At 33.8% G+C, this 21,661-nt stretch overlaps 3 protein-coding genes and 1 long non-coding RNA gene across 12 annotated transcripts in view; 1 reads left to right on the forward strand and 3 right to left on the reverse strand.

Annotated features, from left to right (window-relative positions):
* LOC112457903 (two pore potassium channel protein sup-9) overlaps window positions 1-2,577 on the reverse strand; it is an 83,014-nt gene extending 80,437 nt beyond the window's left edge. For both annotated transcript variants that reach the window (XM_025021217.1, XM_025021216.1), the window contains exon 1: window positions 1,970-2,577. The gene's annotated coding sequence lies outside the window, so the exon portion shown is untranslated. The remainder of the gene's footprint in view (window positions 1-1,969) is intronic.
* The window catches only part of LOC112457906, a 26,004-nt gene extending 19,209 nt beyond the window's left edge, over window positions 1-6,795 (forward strand). Inside the window, exons 2-3 of the long non-coding RNA XR_003041164.1 lie at window positions 5,402-5,496; window positions 6,722-6,795. This is a non-coding gene — a long non-coding RNA (uncharacterized LOC112457906). The remainder of the gene's footprint in view (window positions 1-5,401; window positions 5,497-6,721) is intronic.
* Window positions 6,796-9,514: 2,719 nt separating this feature from the next.
* On the reverse strand, window positions 9,515-13,796 carry LOC112457899 (zinc finger and SCAN domain-containing protein 12-like). 4 transcript variants are annotated; one of them, XM_025021207.1, is made up of 5 exons: window positions 13,635-13,756; window positions 13,109-13,401; window positions 10,459-12,019; window positions 10,224-10,353; window positions 9,515-10,099 (listed from the first exon to the last, which is right to left on the reverse strand). In XM_025021207.1, the coding sequence occupies exons 3-5, from the start codon at window positions 12,011-12,013 to the stop codon at window positions 9,952-9,954; spliced, it is 1,833 nt and encodes a 610-aa protein (XP_024876975.1). In that variant the 5' UTR covers window positions 12,014-12,019; window positions 13,109-13,401; window positions 13,635-13,756; the 3' UTR covers window positions 9,515-9,951. The 4 variants fall into 4 exon arrangements, with proteins under 4 accessions (XP_024876975.1, XP_024876978.1, XP_024876977.1 ...); XM_025021210.1 differs by lacking the exons at window positions 13,109-13,401; window positions 13,635-13,756 and adding an exon at window positions 13,765-13,796; XM_025021209.1 differs by lacking the exon at window positions 13,109-13,401.
* Window positions 13,797-15,076: 1,280 nt separating this feature from the next.
* Window positions 15,077-21,604, reverse strand: LOC112457901 (viral IAP-associated factor homolog). 5 transcript variants are annotated; one of them, XM_025021215.1, is made up of 11 exons: window positions 20,883-21,520; window positions 20,205-20,389; window positions 19,925-20,121; window positions 19,775-19,838; window positions 19,564-19,689; window positions 19,258-19,466; window positions 18,568-19,126; window positions 16,083-16,224; window positions 15,772-16,000; window positions 15,492-15,700; window positions 15,077-15,407 (listed from the first exon to the last, which is right to left on the reverse strand). In XM_025021215.1, the coding sequence occupies exons 1-11, from the start codon at window positions 21,055-21,057 to the stop codon at window positions 15,274-15,276; spliced, it is 2,229 nt and encodes a 742-aa protein (XP_024876983.1). In that variant the 5' UTR covers window positions 21,058-21,520; the 3' UTR covers window positions 15,077-15,273. The 5 variants fall into 5 exon arrangements, with proteins under 5 accessions (XP_024876983.1, XP_024876982.1, XP_024876979.1 ...); XM_025021211.1 differs by lacking the exons at window positions 15,077-15,407; window positions 15,492-15,700; window positions 15,772-16,000; window positions 16,083-16,224 and adding an exon at window positions 21,559-21,604 and having other exon boundaries at window positions 17,709-19,126; window positions 20,883-21,165; XM_025021213.1 differs by lacking the exons at window positions 15,077-15,407; window positions 15,492-15,700; window positions 15,772-16,000; window positions 16,083-16,224 and adding an exon at window positions 21,559-21,594 and having other exon boundaries at window positions 17,709-19,126; window positions 20,883-21,135.
* Window positions 21,605-21,661: the final 57 nt, after the last annotated feature.

Here is a 21,661-nt window from a genome sequence, read left to right on the forward strand (position 1 = left end):
AAATATATGTACAAAATTTACAAAACAGAGGTGTCAGAATTTTACATTTCTCTGTGCGGTCAGGTTCATTAACAAGCCCGCAGTAATCTTCATTATAATTTCTAAAATAATATACAACTCATATTCGTCATTGTTTGTCTTTTTTAAAGCTACAATATTATATTAAAAACAGAATATATAATTTTGTTTAAAAAAGTAACGAAAAATCTCTCTTTGCACACCTCTGCCAATAAAATAGATATACATACCTATACACATATATTATGTGACACATATACATATTTCCCTTGAAACTCTACGACTTTGCATATCATATTTGCATGAACTGATTAAAATGGGAAATCCTGTGTAATGGACCGAATATAAATAAAAGCATTTATTTTTGCAAAAACCGAACCTATAATTCAACTCTTTAATTTTGCGATATATGCGATTACATCGACGTATATATTTCCAAACCGTCAACTACGAAAAAATACTGCGAATAAATATTTCTAAACTCAATTTCCTTCGTGCCGTACGATCAGGCAATGTGTTTACCACGTAATAGAGACAAGAACGTCAGATTCGCAAAAGAGATTATACTCGAGAGGATATCGATTGGCGTCACGTGTGATCTTCGCCTACACGCCACGTTTACACCGAGGTATTCTCGTTTATTGAGTCTCGGCCCTATTCTCTCAGCCCCTACCAACAACCCCTCGTCAAGATAAATAAGTTCTTTCCTCATAAATAATACGGTAACGAAGCACTCTTTCCTTTTTTTTTTATCGTACACTCCGCGCGCCAGAGGCTAACAACAAAGGTGAAATTCGCTGACTATGCGGGTGCGCCAGTCGTAAATTTTATCCGCGAAATTAAACATTTTCTTATAGGCCGCGGAGATATACGAAGACGTATAGTCAGGCATTTATATTTCGCGGAAATGCCCACTACTTCCTTTATTTCGATCATGCATCAAGGCAAGAACTCTACGACCGTTTTTTATCGTCACATTTAGAAGTCAAAAGGTGTGACGTACATGATCTTTAGAGATAAATAATAAATATAGAGAGCTTAAAATTTTTATCTGTACTATTGCAACGAATATCCTGCGTTGTTTTGTAATCTTATATACATTTTTACAAAAACTAAGAAATGTATAATCACCATGCAAGTATAATACATACAACAATTTAATTCGACACTTTAATTTCTTCGACAAGCATTAAATGACATTTATTTTTACAGCAAAGATAAACTAACGCTAATCGTACGCAAGATCACATTGTTATCATCCGTAACGAAATTCGAGGGAAACTGAATTTAAATCGCGACATTCTCGCGAAATTGGTATTTTTTTCACTTTCGAATGTGTCAATGTGACGAAATTTCTCGCTTCACTAAATTCCTCACGTTAATCTTAAAGTCAACGCTTACAAGTGAAGCGATCTTCAGTGGAAAGTACGGCAATATAGTTTCTTTGTCATGTGGCGCGGCACGTTGTGAGAAATACCCGCTCTTTTGAGAATTAACTCCTAGACAGACCTATCGCGAACGCGATCGCTATAGGTGGTTTGTTAGCGAGGCCGACGCTTGTTACAGCCGGAGCTTACAGCCATCAGTGGTAACAGCACGCGTCGCGTCAGACGCGCACGCGACAGGACGCACCGCGCGGCGCGGCGCGGCGTCGCGACGCGACGCGACGCGACGTGCCGGTCGAGCCGATGGACGATCGTCCTTTTGAGCGTCGCGAAAATCACAGCCGATTTGGAAGCGGAGCGCGAAGCAGATTTGGAGTTGTCGATCGCGCCGGTCGGACGCGACTGGAGACAATGAGAAGCTGAACCTGCTGAACGGAACGAACTAGTCTCCGGGGACCGTCTCGGAGCTCGGAGCAACGTGACGAAAGAGAAAGAAACGAAACGTCGGGAGGAAAGAAGAAAGAGAAGGAGAAGGGATTAATGCGTAAGGCGGCGCTCTCTCTTACCTTCCCACGTCACGGCGAGATACACGCGAAATCCGTCCACGCCATTCTCTCTCTCGAGCACAGCACCGCACTGCACCATACACAGAGCACTTCTTGAGCAACACCTCCCTCCGCCGCGGCCGGTCGGTCGGTCGGTCTCTATCTTGTTCTATATCCCTTCGTTCCTTCCGTCTACCTTTCTCCCCTTTCCTGTCTTGGTCCACCTGTCCGTTTCTCTCTCTCTCTCTCTTTCTCTCTCCCTCCTTCTCTCTATCTCGGTCTATCTCTATCTGTCTGCCTGTCTCTCTCTCTCTCTCCCCCCCTCCTCCACGGTCACGCCGGCAGGAAAAATCCTTTCGTCGTCGGCCTCCCTTTTCTACGGCACCTTCTCCTAGATCACGGGGGCGACGATCGGGCCGTGTCAATGTGCGCGACGACGCCGCGATCGGGGACGACGACGACGACGGTGGTGATGATGATGATGACGACAAGCAACGGCGACGTCGCCGATGGCGAGGGCGACGCGAGACGTGATTAGGAGGAAGAGGAAGAAGAAAAGGAAGCGCCTCCCTGCGGCACGCGCGCGCGCGAGAGAGAGAGACGATCCAGCATCCAGCTACGCCCGTGACAGCGTCTGGGCAACTACTGAGGAGAGGATCTGCGCGGTTCCGGCGCAAGCTTTCGTTCCCGTTTTGACCAGACACGGCGCCACCGTGGACCACCCTTTTCGACGACGAGGGAGAGAAAACGAGGGTCCGGGGTGACACGCGGCCCACGAGGGTAAAGACGCGCGCGCGCGCGCGCGCGCGTGTCTCTTACGCATACTCCGGATACGGGATATGGGCATAGGGGTAGTCCCAATGATATTACGATAAATTAGAAAATATAGATATAACCTTCCTCTTCTCTTTCCCTTTCCGTTTTCGTATCTTCACATTCATGCTTACTTGCCAATACTGCGGGTGATATCGATATTTTATGGGAACATTGCTATCAACATCTCCGAGACTATCCCCAAGACTACCTTTTTTTTTTTATTATTTCTACTTTTCAGAATGACAAGGTATCTACCAGTAAGTTGTTTATCGCAATTTATAAAATTTGTGATTTTCTTCATTTGTAATTATCATGAATTACACGTCTAAATTGTAATAAATAGTTTAACAGCGTTATTTTTTTGTCATAGACACAATTTTTCGATTCGATTTAATGTTTATAAAAATACTTCCATGATTTTTTATGTTTAAATAAGTAAGTATCGATCTTCGTAATTGCTTTTATCTTTAACATGACCTCTACATCATAATATAATTGCCTAATTGCCCTATTTATAATTAATTTTTTCACATCGTAAGAGAAAGAATAATTTATCGATATTCGACAAAAGCAACTTATTCATTCATATCAATTTCGACTAGACTGTCTGTGGAATAGAATTTGAGAATTTTTTCCCATTTCTTTTTTCAAAGAAAAGACATAGATATCTCTCTAAAATAATGCAATACATCATGCTGTTGCTACACAAGCTAAACTTAAGCTTGAGGACGAGGCCGTATTAGGACGACCAGATTTCACTACGTTGAAATTTAAATTTATCGTGTAAACTGGCAGGGATTACGAAATGTATCAACACTCAGCTTAAAATTTCATTTAATTAAAGTTTGTCGAGAACAGTTCGCCCCGCCGCTTCTAGATACAATGCCGATCGGGGCCGCGAAGATTACACCGCTGAGATAACACGGCATCTTGGCGAGATGAGTTCCGCACGGTCGATACTGCGTCACAATATCGGAGGCGACGTACTAACGGGCCACCGTACTGATATCGTACGTCGTTAAAAAGGCGAGGCCGCCCTTTACCCGTCGCGGCACGATCGTCAGTAAATTCGACGAGCTACGTGACGGGGCCTCGTTACAATTTACGACTGAGAACCCGACGTGTAAATAGTGCGACGAACAGACGATATTTTCGCGGAATGGCCTCGTGATCGGAATCACGAGCCAATCGGAAGGGAAATTTTCCCTTTCCGCTTCCCGGGCGATGTAACAACAACATAATTTACATTTGACGCAATTAATTGTTTAAAGAATGAGAGATGCAGATTTATAGATGATCTTATATTTAATTCTCTGACATATATGTAGTATAATGCATATTATACATGTACATTACATACACGTATATGTTTCATAGTTTTTAAAAATATACACATAAAAAGTAAACATTACCACGACATAAAAAATATCGGTTTGAAAAAAGCATGAATTGTTGATATCAGAAATCAGTGCGATTATTGTGAATATTGCAAGTACCACGCATGCAGTAAAATCTGTTCTTTTTAGTTGCTTATATGTATAATATTTTTGAAGACTCCCGAAAAGTTTATATAAAATACTCTGTATATATATTCTGTGTATATAATATGTATATACATTTACATTTATATATCTATAAATTTTGCTTATACAATGTTTTATTTAAATTATTAGAAAAAATGACAAAGAAAGTAAGAAAATTATTTTATATTTTGGATCCAAATAATTAAAAATAAAGCATCAATTTTCTATTAATATTTGATATTATAAAGTGATAAAAAAATAAAATGCGGGAAAAATATAACTAGAAAAGAACAGACTAAAACTAAATGTGAAATTAATTGAAATACGGTACTCATCATTTTGCAATGTCCCTCGACGTCCATCGATGCATCTTCCGCTGTAAGTACATCCGGAAATGGTCTAATAGTAGTTGTAGTAGTAGTGGTCATCCCACGTTGATTGCACTTCACTTCGCTTCTATACAATACACTCGCGACACGAAAATTGTGGAGTTGCAACTTTAATTACTTTGTAATTTAACAGTCAATTAAATAAACAAATATTTATAAAACAAAGTTCATAAATTTGATTAAAAAGTTCTATATGTCCATCGTACTCCACTTTATACCACTTGACATACAATGCACTCGCGGTGCGAAATTCACGATTTAACATAGGAATTTTTTGGAGAAAAAAAATATTTATGACATAAAATGCACAAATTTTTTAATAGTAATTTATAGCAAAATGTTTATAAATTAAATTTAAAATACATTACGTGTCGTGAAACGAAATATTTGGAACTTTTAATATAAATTTAATTTATACTCGCGTTGCTCTGGAATATTTTTGCAAACATTATCTTACTTCGCAATATCTATATGACAACACCGCCCTTGCAATATTTTTGCGAAGATCGCCTCATCTCATAATATAAAGCTCAATTTCGCAACTTCGTTGCAAATATTATTTAACAAAAATCGTGCACTGTTAAAAAAATTTAAACCAATATCTTAAGTTATTGTTAAATAACATTTTGTTATCTCGTTCAATGTTTCTTATGCAAGTTTATATATCTGCATATGAAAATCTATACGTAAATAAATCGCACTGATTTCAGATATAATGATTTCAGCAAGAAGAAACCATCACCTGTACCTAAATTCTACTCACCAATATCGGCAACACTGAAACCGACCACATCTCGCATCTAGATCCCTAAAAAAAATGGTAACGTTGCCCAATTAGATTTTAATTAGACATATGTCTTTTCCTAAAGTAAGCAAAATATATTTTTTATATGTAAAAATTTAGTAATTACAATAGCAAACTAGAAACAACTAAATAATAAGTTAAAAGCAGTATATAAATAATTAACGAATATAATAATTATTCTTAAATTAATATTGATTACTTTTGCAGAAAAAAAAGAAAGAAAGAGAGATTTTAATATATTTACATAGGTATATTAAATATTAAAAATTTATATAATTACTCAATAATGTTAAAAGATATATATTTAAAATTATTAAATTTTGATTGTAAAGTATTAAAATAAATGTAAACTCTACCTTCAAGCTGATTCTGCTTGGCTCAAACCGAATCCTCCGGTGCTGCACCTGCAAATTTATCTAGATTTAATTTTTTTATATAGAGAGCTTTCATATATCTATAAATATAAATATATCTATAAATATAAAAATTTAATTATTTTATATTTAGTCATTATTATTTAATCATTATGACAAATATGTTAATTATTTTTATCTCACGTAAAAATATCTACCATCGCGTTTAATTCAGTGAAATTACGGAATATCAATTTATATACTACAATTAATTTATTAATTAATCAGTAGTGTCACTTACTATTTATTTCATAGAAGAATTAATTATAATATGTTCAATTCTATTTTTTATGCGTAAGGCATTCATAAATATTTAATTCGTTTTAAAACATACACTATAGTGCTTATAGCTTATACTAATATCTAGTTATTACTTTAAAAAATTGCGATGTATTAAAATAAAAATATACAGCTTAAAGATTGCGATGTATCAAAATAAAGATATTATTTTCAAGAGAGAATCTATTATACTGTATTTTAAATCATCAATATTAATTATAGTGTACCATTCAATTACTCATAATGATATTAATTATAATATATTATAATACCAATCCTTTACATCATGGCTCATTAAATAATCATTATTTTCCTATTGGAAATATGATAAACTAAAGATATCAATTAAAATATTCCAATAAGAAAAAAAAAATATATATATATATATATTTTTTTTTTAATATGTATATACATATGTATGTGTGTCATATTAGGATATTTATATAAACTAATCATATTTAAAACGCGTGAAATATAATGAGTAGAATTTTGTTATAATTAAATCGTACTATGTCGTTTTGGTGAAGAAATTGTTTCGTTTATTTCAGCATGCTTATTGTCGGAACCCGAGTATTATTATGGCTCACTCGACGAGAATGCGTAACGTTATGTGCGGTGCGGCCGACTTCTCTGTAACTTTGAACGCGCATTTGCGGTACACACACACACCTTGAGAGAGCGGAGCGTCCCGCCGTAAGCTTGACTGAATCGAAATAAACCGACGATACGGTTGCGTGCATCTTTTATACGCGTTGACCCTCCTTCCTCCGCAGCGAGATGAACTCGGAATACCTATAATAAATTTATAACAAACGTTAAAAGATAAATTTGTTACAGAGAAAGGTAGATTTTATTCATTTAACTTTATACGTAGCACATGTGTTTGCTATTCAAAATAAATCGATTACATGGTTTATCGAATGTTACTATCTCACGATTTTTAGCCGTAGAAAGCTGGCGGAAAGCTGAAACGGAGGAGCTCTGCTCGTACTCTTTCGCAAGACTCACTGAATCCTGAATTATTACGAGCATCTCGGAAGTTCCCTTATTCCCTTATCGATTAATCGTATGTACTTTCAAGACTGTTTCGTTCGAAAGATATATTTTCTCGAAATACAAAGTTGAACCTACCTTCTTTTCACGAAATAACGTCAGGAAAGACGAAGGGGAGACGAGAGACGAGGTGACGCCATGTCGCCCGCGTTTCTAAGTTGCGTGACGTCACAATGACGTCACGATGTCGGTTTCATTTCATTGCTGAGAATATTAAACGCGGCGTATTCAAATTGATTACAATAAGATTTATGAAGCAATTTGTCAAATTCATAACCTCAAATATTTAATAATAGTAATAATTTGATATTCTGTGCGTTTTGATTTTATTGAAAAATCAACGTTTTGACGTGTCTTTGAAACAAAATTAACTTTCCAATATATATGTATAATCAATTTTAGAATTCAATAATTATTTATTAAATTTCAAGTATTAATTATTAAATTAATAATGAATAAGACTTTTAATTTTAAATTAATCGCAATTATATTGTTTAAAATAAAAAATATATGGTGCATGCACTTACCACAACTTTAATGTTCTTGTAGATATTGTATATTCTTCCTATACTTATAAAAAAATGCAAAACTACGAATTTTGCTGTTGAAAATTACTTTTGGGAACAAAGTCTTTTGTGAATATACAACATTGCATTAACACAAATATATCATACTAGTTGTTAAGATATTTTATCGCAACGTTTTTAAACATAAACATTTTAATATTGCAACTATACGAATAATTAATTTACTCGACACGTTTCAAAATTCACAATTAATCCAAATTTTATTTTTCAAATTCTACGCAAGAAAGTGAAGCAACAAATGCGATTAATTTTATACGATAAAAAAAAATTCAAGATTTTGTTTGGACTTTATATTGAATCTTCTGGAACCCCCTCCCCCCTGCAAGGCTTAATTACTATTTGAATTTTACAAATAAAATGACATTTTAAATTTAAATACTATTTTTTGTACGAATTAAGTCACATTAGTAAACTCATTAATAACGTGAGCATTTTTAAGACATGTGTTAATGTTATAAATACATGATTCAGCAATGTCATTTAAAATTTAGTAATTAATAATTCGTCCTGCAATAATGTATGATTTTCTATCATTTTCTTAAAAGAGGCATCCATTTTTTAGATCTGTCACACATTCAATTGTAGGATAATCGTGTTTCACGCATGTAATAAATTCAATACATTTACTACAATAGTTTAGAATGATATGGTATAATGTCAAAAACGATTACATGAAAGATTCCTACATGTAATATATGTTTGCTTTTCATGCCTTATGAAACGATACGTATCTCCTAAAATATCCTAAAATAAATAACCATATATACCTTCATATCTTCATGGAATTATATTTTTCGTATCTTTATGGGAAAGATTACATATTAAAGGTGCGTTCCACTTAACGCTCACAACGCTCGCAAGCATCATTTCGTCCTTATTTAACATTTGACAAACAACAAGGATGAAATAATTCCACGAGCGTTGCGAGCGTTAAGTGGGACGCACCCTAAGAGTATTGCCACATTTTCTTTTATTTTTACTTGATGATAACAGTTTTAATTGTTAATTTCAGTCGTATACAAGTAAAGAAACCATTAATAATTTGGTTTTACAATTATTAGGCAAATGCTTTAGTTCTTCAAGGATATAAACTTATAGTAATATTTATTTATTGGCTATACGTTCGGCATAATAATATACTAGTATTAAATGGATACATACACAAATATCAAATTTTGATGCATCGTTATAATATAAAAAATATAAAATATGTACTTCTTTATATATGCTAAATGAAATTACTAAACATACATAATGTCCCCGAAATAAATTGCCAAATACTCGCAAGTTTATAACTTATTCTCATCTTCAGGACAAAAAAAAATGTAGTTACAGAGAGAAAAACTTTGACGATACATTTCAGTAAATTAAAGTAAAAAGAACGCATAAAAAGGAACAAAATATTAATCAAATATTAGTCAAATCTCAGTCAAATATTAGTAAAATATGTTATACCCAACTTATATACTTTAGAATCTTTTGCATAAAAATATATAAATAAAAGCCCTCAATTTTTGTTTGATTAATGTTTATTACTACTGTACTTCCACTCCTTCAATATTTTCCTTGAAAAATTTGAAGTTTCTTAATTATAAAAATTTAATTTTTTACCTATACTTTCTTTACTTTTTAATATTAAATATTTTATTTTATCTTTAAGTCAATATTTATTAAAATAAAACCCATGTAGAATTAATTATGTAATCGAGATCTGTTATTATTTACATATTTAAAGCTTAAAATGAAGAATTCTTGTCAAAATGAAGAATCTGTGATGCATAGAAATACAGTAGTAATAAGACCTGCTGCAATACACTGTAAACTAAAAAAAGGTCTAGTAGAAAACACTAATAAGAAAATTTACACAAAGAGGAACATTTCTAAATAACTGATAACAAAAATAATAACAAAAAATATAAAAAATTAAGTATCAGCTTATCAAAAAGTAAAATTATCCGTAAAATCTGAAATTATCTGTCGAGTTAAATATATATCGAACAAACAGTTAACACATTGTACTGCTATGTGCACTTCTATAATGTTCATGTCAAGTACGATTTTCGCAATTTCTTAATGGCAATCTCAGTTTAAAAACGTCACATTAGAAATCAGTTATCAGTGACGTTTAATTAGACTTACTAATCATCATGAAGAAGCAGATGCCTTTGAAAAGCGCGAAATCTGACGTATGATTTTGAACACTTGTTACAAGTATAGAACTTGTCGTGAAGACCATATAAGACGTTATGCGTTATCCGTAAATGCTGAGCTAATGACGACTTATGCCTGTAAATGTATTAATAACATGTATGTACATAAAACACATTCTATATATTTATAACTATATGATATATTTATATAACTATAAACAGCAAGAAAACACATTCAATATTTATCTTTATATTCTTACCTATATGTTTTACTGCAGATATGGCATTTAAAATTCTCTTTGTAAAAGTCACAGCGAGTAAAATGTTTCCATAACTGAGGCTTTTTATTAAATAATTTCCCACATTCAGAACACCGATAAATACATAAATCTAAAGTAAAAATAATATTTATATATATTTATTAAGTAAGCAATTCATAGAAAAACTCGAAATAATAATTTATTGCAATTATTTTATTTCTCTTCTTTTATTTACCTTTTTTATTTTTCGGTGTCTGACATTTGAAGTTGGTTGGAATCAGTTCATCTTGAGAAATTATTTCGCTTTCGTTCATCGAAAAGTTTTTCGAATTTAAATTGGAGGTATCCATATCGTCCAAAACTGTTTTTACATTGTCCATTCTTGTTGTTCCATTGGGATATGTAACAAGTTCTGTAGGACATGATCCTACACAATCTTGTATTCTATCAATATGGCAAGGTTGTAAATTTTGTAATTTATTTTGGTCAACAGACGACATGTTTGCACTGCTTTCAATTAGTTCTGTTGTACTCTTAGCGCCAGTGTACGAAATTTCCTTCGTAATATTGTTCTCGCCAAATTCTCCACAGTAAAGATTTGTCTCTTCAAAGCCCATTAAATTATCATCAAATATATGAGAGTAATCATTAAAATAAAAGTCATACATATTTGTATACAAATCACACATGAAAGGTTCTTGTGTGTCGTCACTGCTTGTAAAGGTTGAAACTGGATCTTCATAAAATATAATATCTTTGTCATGTGACATACAATTTGCACAAGAACAAGAATACAATACTTTAGGTTCATATAAAAAAGAGTCAATGTTCTTGTCTTTCGACTCTTGTTGCAAATTATTATCTATCATTGGAAACTCGTAACTCGTAATATCTCTTTCGATGACTTTAGGCTGCACTGCGTTAAACTCCGTTGGTTTGTAAGAAATATCATTAAGATTCACATCATATTTTTTCTCGAAATTGTAAACCTCGTTGTTGCGATAGAAAACATTAAATGGCTCAACCGATTTTGTTGCAATGTCATGTAAATCGTTTACATTTATATTTGAAAAATTAGGGTTGCAGACTGGCTGAGTAAGTAAATCATTCTCGAAAAAATTATTAGTATTTTGCACTATGGTGTTCATAATTTTTACATCTGGAATAGTGGCTAAAGCGTCCGGCTTTTTACATGACACTCGCGTTTTGCTGCCAGCTTTGCGAGGTGTTACTTTTTTCGTCTTTTTATCAGACGAACGTTTTTTCTGTTTGTCATTATACTTCGTTCTCTTCGCTGGTACGTTCTCTTCGCGACTTGCTAACAAACATAATTCATCGAACTGATCAATTTTTGGCAGTATATTTTTACTTTTATTATTGTTGCAATCGGAAATATCTTGTATGTTCAACGGATTGTGCACTTGCTTCCTTTGATGGTGCGATTTTGGTGAAGTGGTTTTGTTATAATTGGCTTCCATATCTAAATCAATACTGGATGACGTCGTATTTAATTCCAAAGAGGTATTTCCGTCTTCCGTACTGAATATGAAGGAGGTGTCGATCTTGTCCGATAGTTTCCGGTTTTTGGGCGTTTTCGTATTACTGCTTCTTAAAATATTAGGCAAATTCCGTATAAGCTGGACATTGTGCAATGCAGCTTGACTCGCAATAGTTTCCTCCTTAGAAATATTTGTATCTTCTACAAAAACGGTTTTGAAGGACTTCATAGAAGATGTATATACGTTATTCTTCATCCTTTCCCTGATATCATCACAGTTCTGTGCCCGCATACTCTGCTGCAATGTGTACGAACTTTTAGCCAGTAAACAATATAATTGATAAAAATGTTTAATATGTTTGGCTATTTTTTAAATAAAATTATATCATATATATATATATATATATATATATAGAAAGAGAGAGAGAGAAAGAGAGAAGATAAAATAATATGCTGAATTATTTGTCCCTGATTAACTGTATGAAATAAAATATTTTATGATAAACATTTCAAAGAACTTTTCTATGTATTTAGCTGAATACAATTTCCTGATTGTATTAAACTAAATATATAACAAAGCCTAGCTCATTTAAAGTCATAATAAAGGTCCACATCATAATCAAACGTATCGCATGTTTATTTAATGTTATTGCGTCAACCATTCACTTATCAATAATAGCAGTTCATATACAGATTATTTAAAAAACCATTGTGTATATAATTATTGAAAAATATCTGCAAAATTCGCAAATTGTATTTAACAAATTCAACATTTCAAATTTTATAAATTGTGATATTTTATCATTATCTTGACGTTTAAATTAGCCATAGCTATAAGATCTGAATTGCTTCCTTTCTATATCGTATTTTCAATACAGAATGCAAAAAATACATGAGTTAATAAAACAGATGTTGATCACGTTCTCATTCTTCAATTTTAAAGAAATGCAAAGAATCAATCGCAAAGATCAGTCTTCGTTCAATTTTTATGGAAAAATCTCTGTTTAAAATTCAAGGTATCCACGACAGAGAAGATATCTAACGTTTATCGCATCATCGAATTACGGCAATAAAATGCTTCACAATCAACATTTCGAAGAACTGCTAAACACAATCGTTAAAAAATCACGCCTAGCTTACTTAAAATCGTAATAACTGTAAAATGTTTATACAAGCATATCGCATGTTTATTTAATCCAACGTCAACAACGCGACGATCTAAAACCGACAAAGGGCAAAAAGCGTTGCTCATCACAGTCATCACTGTCTCTAGAATCTTGCCAATCTCAGTCGACACGTGAAAAGCAACTTGCAGACTTGCAGATTGAACAATGAGCACCGATTAAATCAGAATTAAGGAATAATATCTGTGTGCGTCCCGCATTACCTTCCGAGAAACCGCGAAATCGTCAATCAAAAACCGCCTTCGTCGTTGGTCCCGCCAAAGGGAGGAAAGCGAGCATCAGGGCTCGCAAATAAGTCACAGGCCTTATCCCATCCGATCTCGCTCGCGGGGTGACTCGTCGATGATGAAAATTCGTCCGGGTGTCGCAATAAGCCACGGGTCAAACAAGAACAAACAAGTCCGTTGCCCGTCTTTCGTCCGCGCGCGACTGACGTCTCGCGGCGCGACGCGCAAGAGCCTGCTTTCTATCTCTATCTCTCTCTTTCTCTCAGCCACTAAACAAAAAGGGAAATCTGAGAAGTCCTTGAGGGAGCGATAATCGCGTAGAAAAAGATATCCTATGGGCGCCGCGAATGTAAACAGAGTCGCCCGGTACCCTGGCAGCGTCGCCCTTTTTTTTTTCTAAAACATTCGCCGATGTATTCATGCCCATTCACGCGCCGACTACGACGCGGACACTCGATGCGCCGCGATAGGATATATAAATATGTATAAATATCGTACGTACGTTTACTACGTTTCCCCAATAGGTTTCGAGGCACGAATTAATAAGCCTTTATGCGCGTGGAAAAACACGTCGCGATGGGATATCGGGATCCAGGAATCCTGGGATCTTGGTGACGATCGTCGTTCCTTACCGTCCGAGGTGTTGCCCATGTCCGAGGAGTTCCCAAACCCAAAACCTCTCTTGCCTTCACCGCACTTCACCTACCCCGCGATCAGAATTCAAGACTCAAGATAGATTTTCCGCTAGCTCCATGAGCATGAGTCTCGCGATACAAAAAAAACATGTGAAGAATCGGAACGCGTGCTTATACGACGTACATACATACACATTAAAATGCACACGTACGAAATACACGCAATATCTTTGACCTCTGTTTGACTCACTTTTTGTCTTTTCCTAATTCTAACTAGAAAAAGATAAAAAGTAAATTAACCGAGATTGTAAAGTTAATCTGCATCGAAGAAATGGACAGTATCAAATTAATTGTAAACAGAACTCTATCTTGAAATCTATAGATCGTCTAATATCCATGTATTAATAAAGATTAACTTTAAATCTCGATTTAATTTATTTTTTATCTTTTTCTAGTTCTAAAAATTATCCCTAATTATGTCCATTTTTACTAATGTGAATTAACTTTGATCTCGATTTAACTTACTTTTTATATCTTTTTCTAGTTCTAAGAATAGAAATGGATATTAGAAAATAATAAAAGTAAGTGAAACCAAGATTAAAGTTAATCTGCATTGATAGAAATGGGCAAAAATAGGCTTTAAAGATATTCATTGCTCCTTTCGATAACGTTCCGACATGAAATTAACATATAGGTAACTTTTGTGTGTGTGTGTGTGTGTGTGTGTGTGTGTGTGCGCGCGCGCGCGCGCGCGTGGGGCGTGTGTGTGAGGATTTTTAAACTAACTTTTTTTACTCATTTTCTTTAAAAGTCCTCTCTAATTTGAGAGGAAATGCATGCTAACCGAATCCATGGGGGGGGGGGGGACCGAATTAAAATTCTATTTCTAATTATTTATAATGTGTACGCAAAACAGAGAAATATTAATTAACAAAATCATCAATCGCTGAACATTAATTAGTCAGTTTTAAAATGCAGAGATTAATTACATATAAATTTCAACAAAAATTCAAACTTTGCCATAAAAACATAAAAATAATCTTTATATACATAATATTGTTCCTTTGTACATAGAGTACCTACTTTTTTTATATGTATATAATATTAAAAATAAATGTTATACAGTATATGCAACTAAAATTTATACAATTTCAAAGATTTTAAAGAGCTTGCTGGTTCTAGTTGATAATCGTTTATTATTTAAATTTTGAGTAACATAATTTATATTTAAATGTGTATATTACTGAATAAATAGATTCTTTATAAACAGTCTATAGGAAAAACAGCATAAATATAGAGTGAAATAACATTGTAATAAAATATTTTATTCCAAAATGAATAGTAGCAGTTGAAAATAGTACTGAAAATAGTACTTTTACAAGTGATGAGTTCGTATATGACATAATAAAATAAATAAAATGTGAAACAGCATTAATATCTTATTACATAATACTTATTATGCATTTATATGTGCCAATCTCCTGTGATAACCTCATGTAGGTAAAATTACCAGTCGTTACCGTCGTCGAGATTGCTTTCATTTTTCAAACTTGAAAATAAGACATCGTTAATCTTGGGTCGAGGATCCTCCTTGATCTTCGTTGGTATTGCTTCTGCTTGTCCCAACATCCATTCCAATTCTATGTAACAAAGTAAACAGCGCAATCATTTTCTCGCATATTTCCTTGCGACTTTGCGATAATTTGCAATCACGTGTGTATCACCTGCTTCAGACAGTTTCATGCCACGGAACTCAAGCGGTCCAATAATTTGCTTCACCATATTTCCGTCATGATAAATGAATATTGTAGGAAGATTGCTGTCTGGCCAGTTGGGGATACAAGTGGTGGAGATGCTTTTCAAAAACTTAGTGGTAGGAAACTTTCTTGCTAGATTGGCAAGGTGCTGATTGATTAGAGTACAGAGTGGAATGCTGAAAGCATATACTGTTAGTTTCGTTGCTACATTCACTGTTAAGATTTATTCTGCTTTGTTTCATCGTACCCAGACTTGTAAAGATGTAAAATAACCCAAACGTCCTCTCCAGCATTGTTAACTTCTTTAACGTAATCTTCCGCAGATATCTCTAGCACCTCTCTATACTTAGACTTGTTTGCTAGCTCTTTCATCTCTGCTATCCTCTTTCGTCGATATTCCTCCAGTACTCGTTCATCCTCCTCGTCCTCCAGCTCATCTAACTCGTCCAAGGTCTTCTCTTCTAAATTATTAGGAGCTGCGAAAACCAAATCGTGAGCAGTGCATGATAATGCATTGATAGAAATTCAAAAATGATTTAATTGGAGAAATATAATTACTACGTCCTGTTTTCTCATCTATCGTACTCTCCAAGAGATTTACTATCTGATCCTCAGTAATTTCCTGTTCCTTTTTCTTCTCAGGTATGATGCCTTTTCTCCTAAGAATGTCGTTCCATTCAGTATCTTCATTTGGATCTTGCTGAAATTGAGAAATCAATTTGAAGCTGCTGGGATAATATAAAACGCAGAAGCAACTGAATCTTCTTCTTTAAATTATACAATCATTTATTAAAAAATTAAAATGTACAGGCATATATATATAAAGCATTTTTCTGCCTACACATACACAGTCATGTTACCATATAAGGTCATACACGCGTGACGTTAACCTCCGTCTAACCTCTTAACCTCAAAAATACTCTGATTTTTATTAATACTCACCATTTTGAAAGGCCAATATTGGATACTTCTATTTTATTTATTTGAAATTGATCTTGCTTTGTACTCTTTATACAAAAATCCCTTCGAATATACACAATTATTGTAACTTGGGAGACTGATAGCGACAGCTGATCCGTTCTCAACTATGCGAAACGCAGCCTGACCTGGTCTGACGTGCACACGTGCACGTCAGACTATCATTGTTATTTTTTACGCATAAATTGTTATACTACAATTTATGGGAAACACGTGTTAAATATCTATCAGAAAAAAATGACAATGGTTCTCATACAAAAGACAATTATAGCTTGATACATTTTGTCTGCATTTATAGGATTTTAATAACTAATTACCTTGATTATTAAGTTACATAAATATAACACTTAGATATTATTTTATTTCACGCACATCGCTAAATACCGCATAAGAAAGACAAGATATTACATTTCAACATTACAAAATTTTATTTATTATATTAGTTTAATACATAGTTGTAAAAATTGATATTGAATTTTGACACGCAAAAGATTGTCTTGGAGTATCTATAACAAATAACGTGTTTCGTTCGGATAATTATAATGTATAATTATATATAAATTCAATTTAAAGCAAATATGAGCGTAAGGTGTGGATAAAATGATAGTTTATGCACTTCAAAGTCTTTTCAATTTATTGAAAATGAATGGCCAAGAATGTGTGTGTAAACATTTATATATATATATATATATATATATATATATATAATATATACATATTTGAATATATATGTACTACAAAATGTATTGGCATCACTATTGAAACTCGACCTGATTATTGTCAATCTGAAAAAGCATCTCTTGGATATGTTACGTTACAGGTATATTTGTTTAATATGATATTTGACATTACGAAGAATAAAATGTATGCAGTCATTTATGATAAAATTAAAATTCGATAGATGTACGATGTTTAGAATCGTGTACAATCAATATATATGAAGATGTAGCGCATGATATTAATAGAGGACACACAGTATTTGCCTAAAAGATGCTGGATTTAAGGTGATAGCTAACTTGATGTCAAATTTACCAAGTGTCGATTTGGAGTAAATGTCGCTGCATGTTAATTTATACAATAATTTCCTATTAATACCTATACGTAATTCCTAAAAATCGATACCATGTATAACTAGTGTTAGATAAATTTTTAATCAATCTGCTCGACGCATTTTTGAAAAATTCCTAAAAATTGACACACAAAAAGTAATCACAACTTCATAATTCTTTATGCAAAATACAAATAATTCCATACAAAAACTTTATTCAATTTATCTATTTCGACTAAATGCATGGTGTAAAAATAATTAATTATAATTATCTGAATGACTCATAAATCTTTTCATCGCGCTTCAAAAACCTTTGTACGATATATACAAACGATTTCATATAAAGAACTGTAAAAAGCATTTATTTCCGGCCAAGTACACGCAAATGCCAATCTTTACCACAATTGTCATTAGTATTGGCCTTGAATTTATAATTGTCTATTAACGAGCCAATCATACTGAACTAATTTTATTCATTTATTCCATCAGATACTTATTATCATTTATCTTCAAAAACAGATTCAAAAGTACATATATAAAATTGAGAGCATAAAACATTCATGATTAATATTTGTATTGGCACTTTTCTTGAAAGTCGCATATGTGTCAGTCTTTGTATATTAAATTACCTACAATTAACATTCTGATAATAAACCCTTGTGCAAATAAAAAAAATTTTCTTTGTTAACACTATAATAAATAGATATATAACTGATATATAACTGATATATAACTTATAATAATGTCCATTTGATTAAATAATAAACTGAAAGTATTAATAGCTGCTTATTCACATATGTATATGGTCATATATGAATACACAAGATGAGTTCTCAATTAATCAAGAACTGATTGTGTATATATGTTATTACATATCATAATGCAATAAAAATAAAAGTATCCTAAATAATGCAACAGAATCGTAAATTTTGGTCAGTGTGCTAAAATACTTCGTTGCAAAGATGTCTATCTATTTTCTTGACACGCATCATTTGATTGTTGATTCTTCGTCTCTACGGGAAGTGCAAGCGTAGCAATTGCAGCACACAAAGCGGTTGTCGCATAAATGATCATGGCTCCCGTGATGGACCACTGCAGGAATACTTGCGCTATGTATGGAGTGATCATAGCACCGATTCGCGCCATAGCGCTGCACGCGCTTACACCTATGCTTCGTAAATGCATGGGATACACTTCCGGCGTGTATACATATGCAGCTTGAAACACACCGGCGATTAGGCCCCTGGCTAGGAAAACGGCGATGGTCAACGATGCTCTGCTCAACAAGCAGGTCCTGCCTAAGAAGCAAACCACTATGGCGAACATTACTAACTGGCAGGCCATTGTCTTCCGTCTGCCTATTTTCTCGATCGCAAAAACAGTAGAGAATATCCCGGGAAACTCCGCCAATGTTGTCCAAAGCAGATCGATGTAGTCGCTACGTCGTAATCGACAGTCAAGTTGGCATGTACCCTCATCGTTGTTCGTACCCCATGTGCTACATTGCTCTGAGGATGTATGAAAAAGCTCAGTTGTCATTAATACTACTCCGTAATAGCAGAACGCTGTACTCATCCTGTAAAAAAAATATATAACATATATTTAGAATTTAGATATTACAAATATATTCTATTCGCCAAAGCTACAAAATAGTTGCACAAGTATTGAAATAACTTAATATCTTAATTTTATATTGCGGTTATTTACCATACAAGCCAAAGTAAAGCAGAGGTTCTGCACATTTCTTTGCTTAGAACATCTTTAAATCGACCATGATGACCTTGATAAAATCGATCCATAACCAGTCTTCCTAGAGGCAATGGCTTTTTATTTTCTCTAGCTACACGTTCTAATGTCGAAATTGCACGATCTGTTCTTCCAGTTGTCATATTGAACACTGTAGATTCTGGCAGCCACTGCAAATACATATATGGAGAGAGAGTTATTTGATGTTATTCTCAAATATTTCTAAACAAATAATATACATTGAAAATATCTAAATTTATTACAAACCGGTGTTATTATAGCAAATATGAATAATGGAATGGATGATAATATAAGAAGCCATCTCCATCCAAAATTGGGCATAACGATTAATGCAATCGCCACTTCGAAACAAGCTCCAAGAGCCCAAAAACACTAGTAAACACAATACATATATATATACTTCTTGCATTTAATAAGTACTATTATCTATATTAGCTGCATACTTATATAAACTTACATCCAGTAGAATAACGCATCTTGCTCGTTGCTTTGCTGGCAAAAATTCTGCATACAATGTCACTCTGCAGAAAAAGAGACGCATCAATGGTAACAACAGATTTCGAAGCAAGCTAGTTGTTCGTCTTTAAGAAACTTACCAAATACTTACGATTGCGGTACACAACCAATAGCAAACCCTACAACTCCTCTAAGCAACAGGATCCAGAGAAAATTTGGTGCAAATGAACTTAGAAATGCGTAATAGGCCAGTAGCACCGCGCACAAAGTTAAAGCTTGCTTACGACCGTATCTGTCGCTCAAATTATTCCAGAAAGTAGAACTTAACATCATACCAAGAAATACTACCTAAAAATTCAATTCCCATAATAATAAATTTGAATAATATCATCATGTATTTACAAAGACAATTATGTAAGTCCAAAAAATACCGTTGTGGTCAGTGCTTGCTGATATCTAGAAATGCCCCAGTCACAATGTAAGGATGGACTTAGGATACTCAATATTGTGATCTCCATACTATCTACCATCCAACAAAGACCCGTGAACAGAGACAATTTTACTTGGAATTTTCCAAAGCCTAATGCATTAATAGCTTGTACCACAGTAAAGGTATCTGTCAAAATTTAATTTAACTTAATTAAATAATTTTTAGATTATGCTATTATATACTGCATTATTTTACATGATATTTATGATTCATACGATATGTATGTACACATAAAAACATATTGTCTTTTTTCAGATATCAGAAATAACATATATATATATATATATTATTACCACAGTAAGTTCATGGAAAATATACACACCTAATTTCTTGCACACATGCATGTCTAATGTGCATTGTTGTACTGTTGTTAAGGATACTTTGCAGTGTTCCGTGTTACCACAACTTAACGTAGCCATTAGTAAAAACCAGCCTTCCCCAGTGTTATATGTTATCATGCGGTATTAAATATTTACAGCGTACGGTCCTTCTTTCGTGTTAAAGTTAAGTAAACCCTTCTGTACAATTAAGACACGGTAGATAATTAAATACTGCATTATGTCACATACTTCTACGTTACTTATATGATTACGGGAGATTATAGTTCAACGTAACGTACCATCGGGTATAACCACAACAGAGGAAAGTTCCATCGACCGTTCGGTGCCGTTCTCCAAGCTCGTGTGGCAGCTCGACGTACTTTGACTACTTTGAGCACCAACGTTTAGCTCGGCGCCATGTGATTCCTCTAATTGGCGATACGGTTCGTTAGTTTTCTTGTCCGGGTCCGACATGGCTATATGCTTTTCAGCGTGATCGCAGCATATAGATACGTTCCTAATTGTAGGTATCCCCCTCGACTTCCTGGTCACCTAGTGAAAACGAGCGAAACGGAATCCGCTCTGACGAGAAATGTTCATTAATTCCGCGCAAAATTTGCCAAATCTCGCGTGCAACACGCACGAAAGCGTCACCACGTTTTGCAGGTTAACCCTTTCGTCGCATGCATAATTAAATGAATACTTTCTGCTTCAGTGATCAAGAACGCACGGTTTGATCTAATTTCTATCCGATCGCATAATTACTTTTTTATTAACAATAACAAATTTGCATTGCATTATTCAATTAATAAATGGTAAAAGAATTAAGCTAAACAGGAGTAAAAAAAAATATATATTTAAGACGCGAAATTTCTAAGCTCTCAGAAGAAGCAAACGGAGTTTTCTCATTCAATATTACGAATTTCGACAGATCTCGAATCCTAATAGTTGTTCACATACTTATGAAAAACAAACCTAATCGAGCACAGCTCCTTCCAGTGTTCGTCCCGTATTAAATTTGTTCCTTGTAGCTGCACTTTTGTACTTTTCTTCTCTCTCTCTTTCTCTCCAACACCTG

The sequence above is a fragment of the Temnothorax curvispinosus genome, unplaced genomic scaffold, assembly GCF_003070985.1.
Source record: "Temnothorax curvispinosus isolate PA1 unplaced genomic scaffold, ASM307098v1 QBEX01008409.1, whole genome shotgun sequence".
Taxonomy (NCBI): domain Eukaryota; kingdom Metazoa; phylum Arthropoda; class Insecta; order Hymenoptera; family Formicidae; genus Temnothorax; species Temnothorax curvispinosus.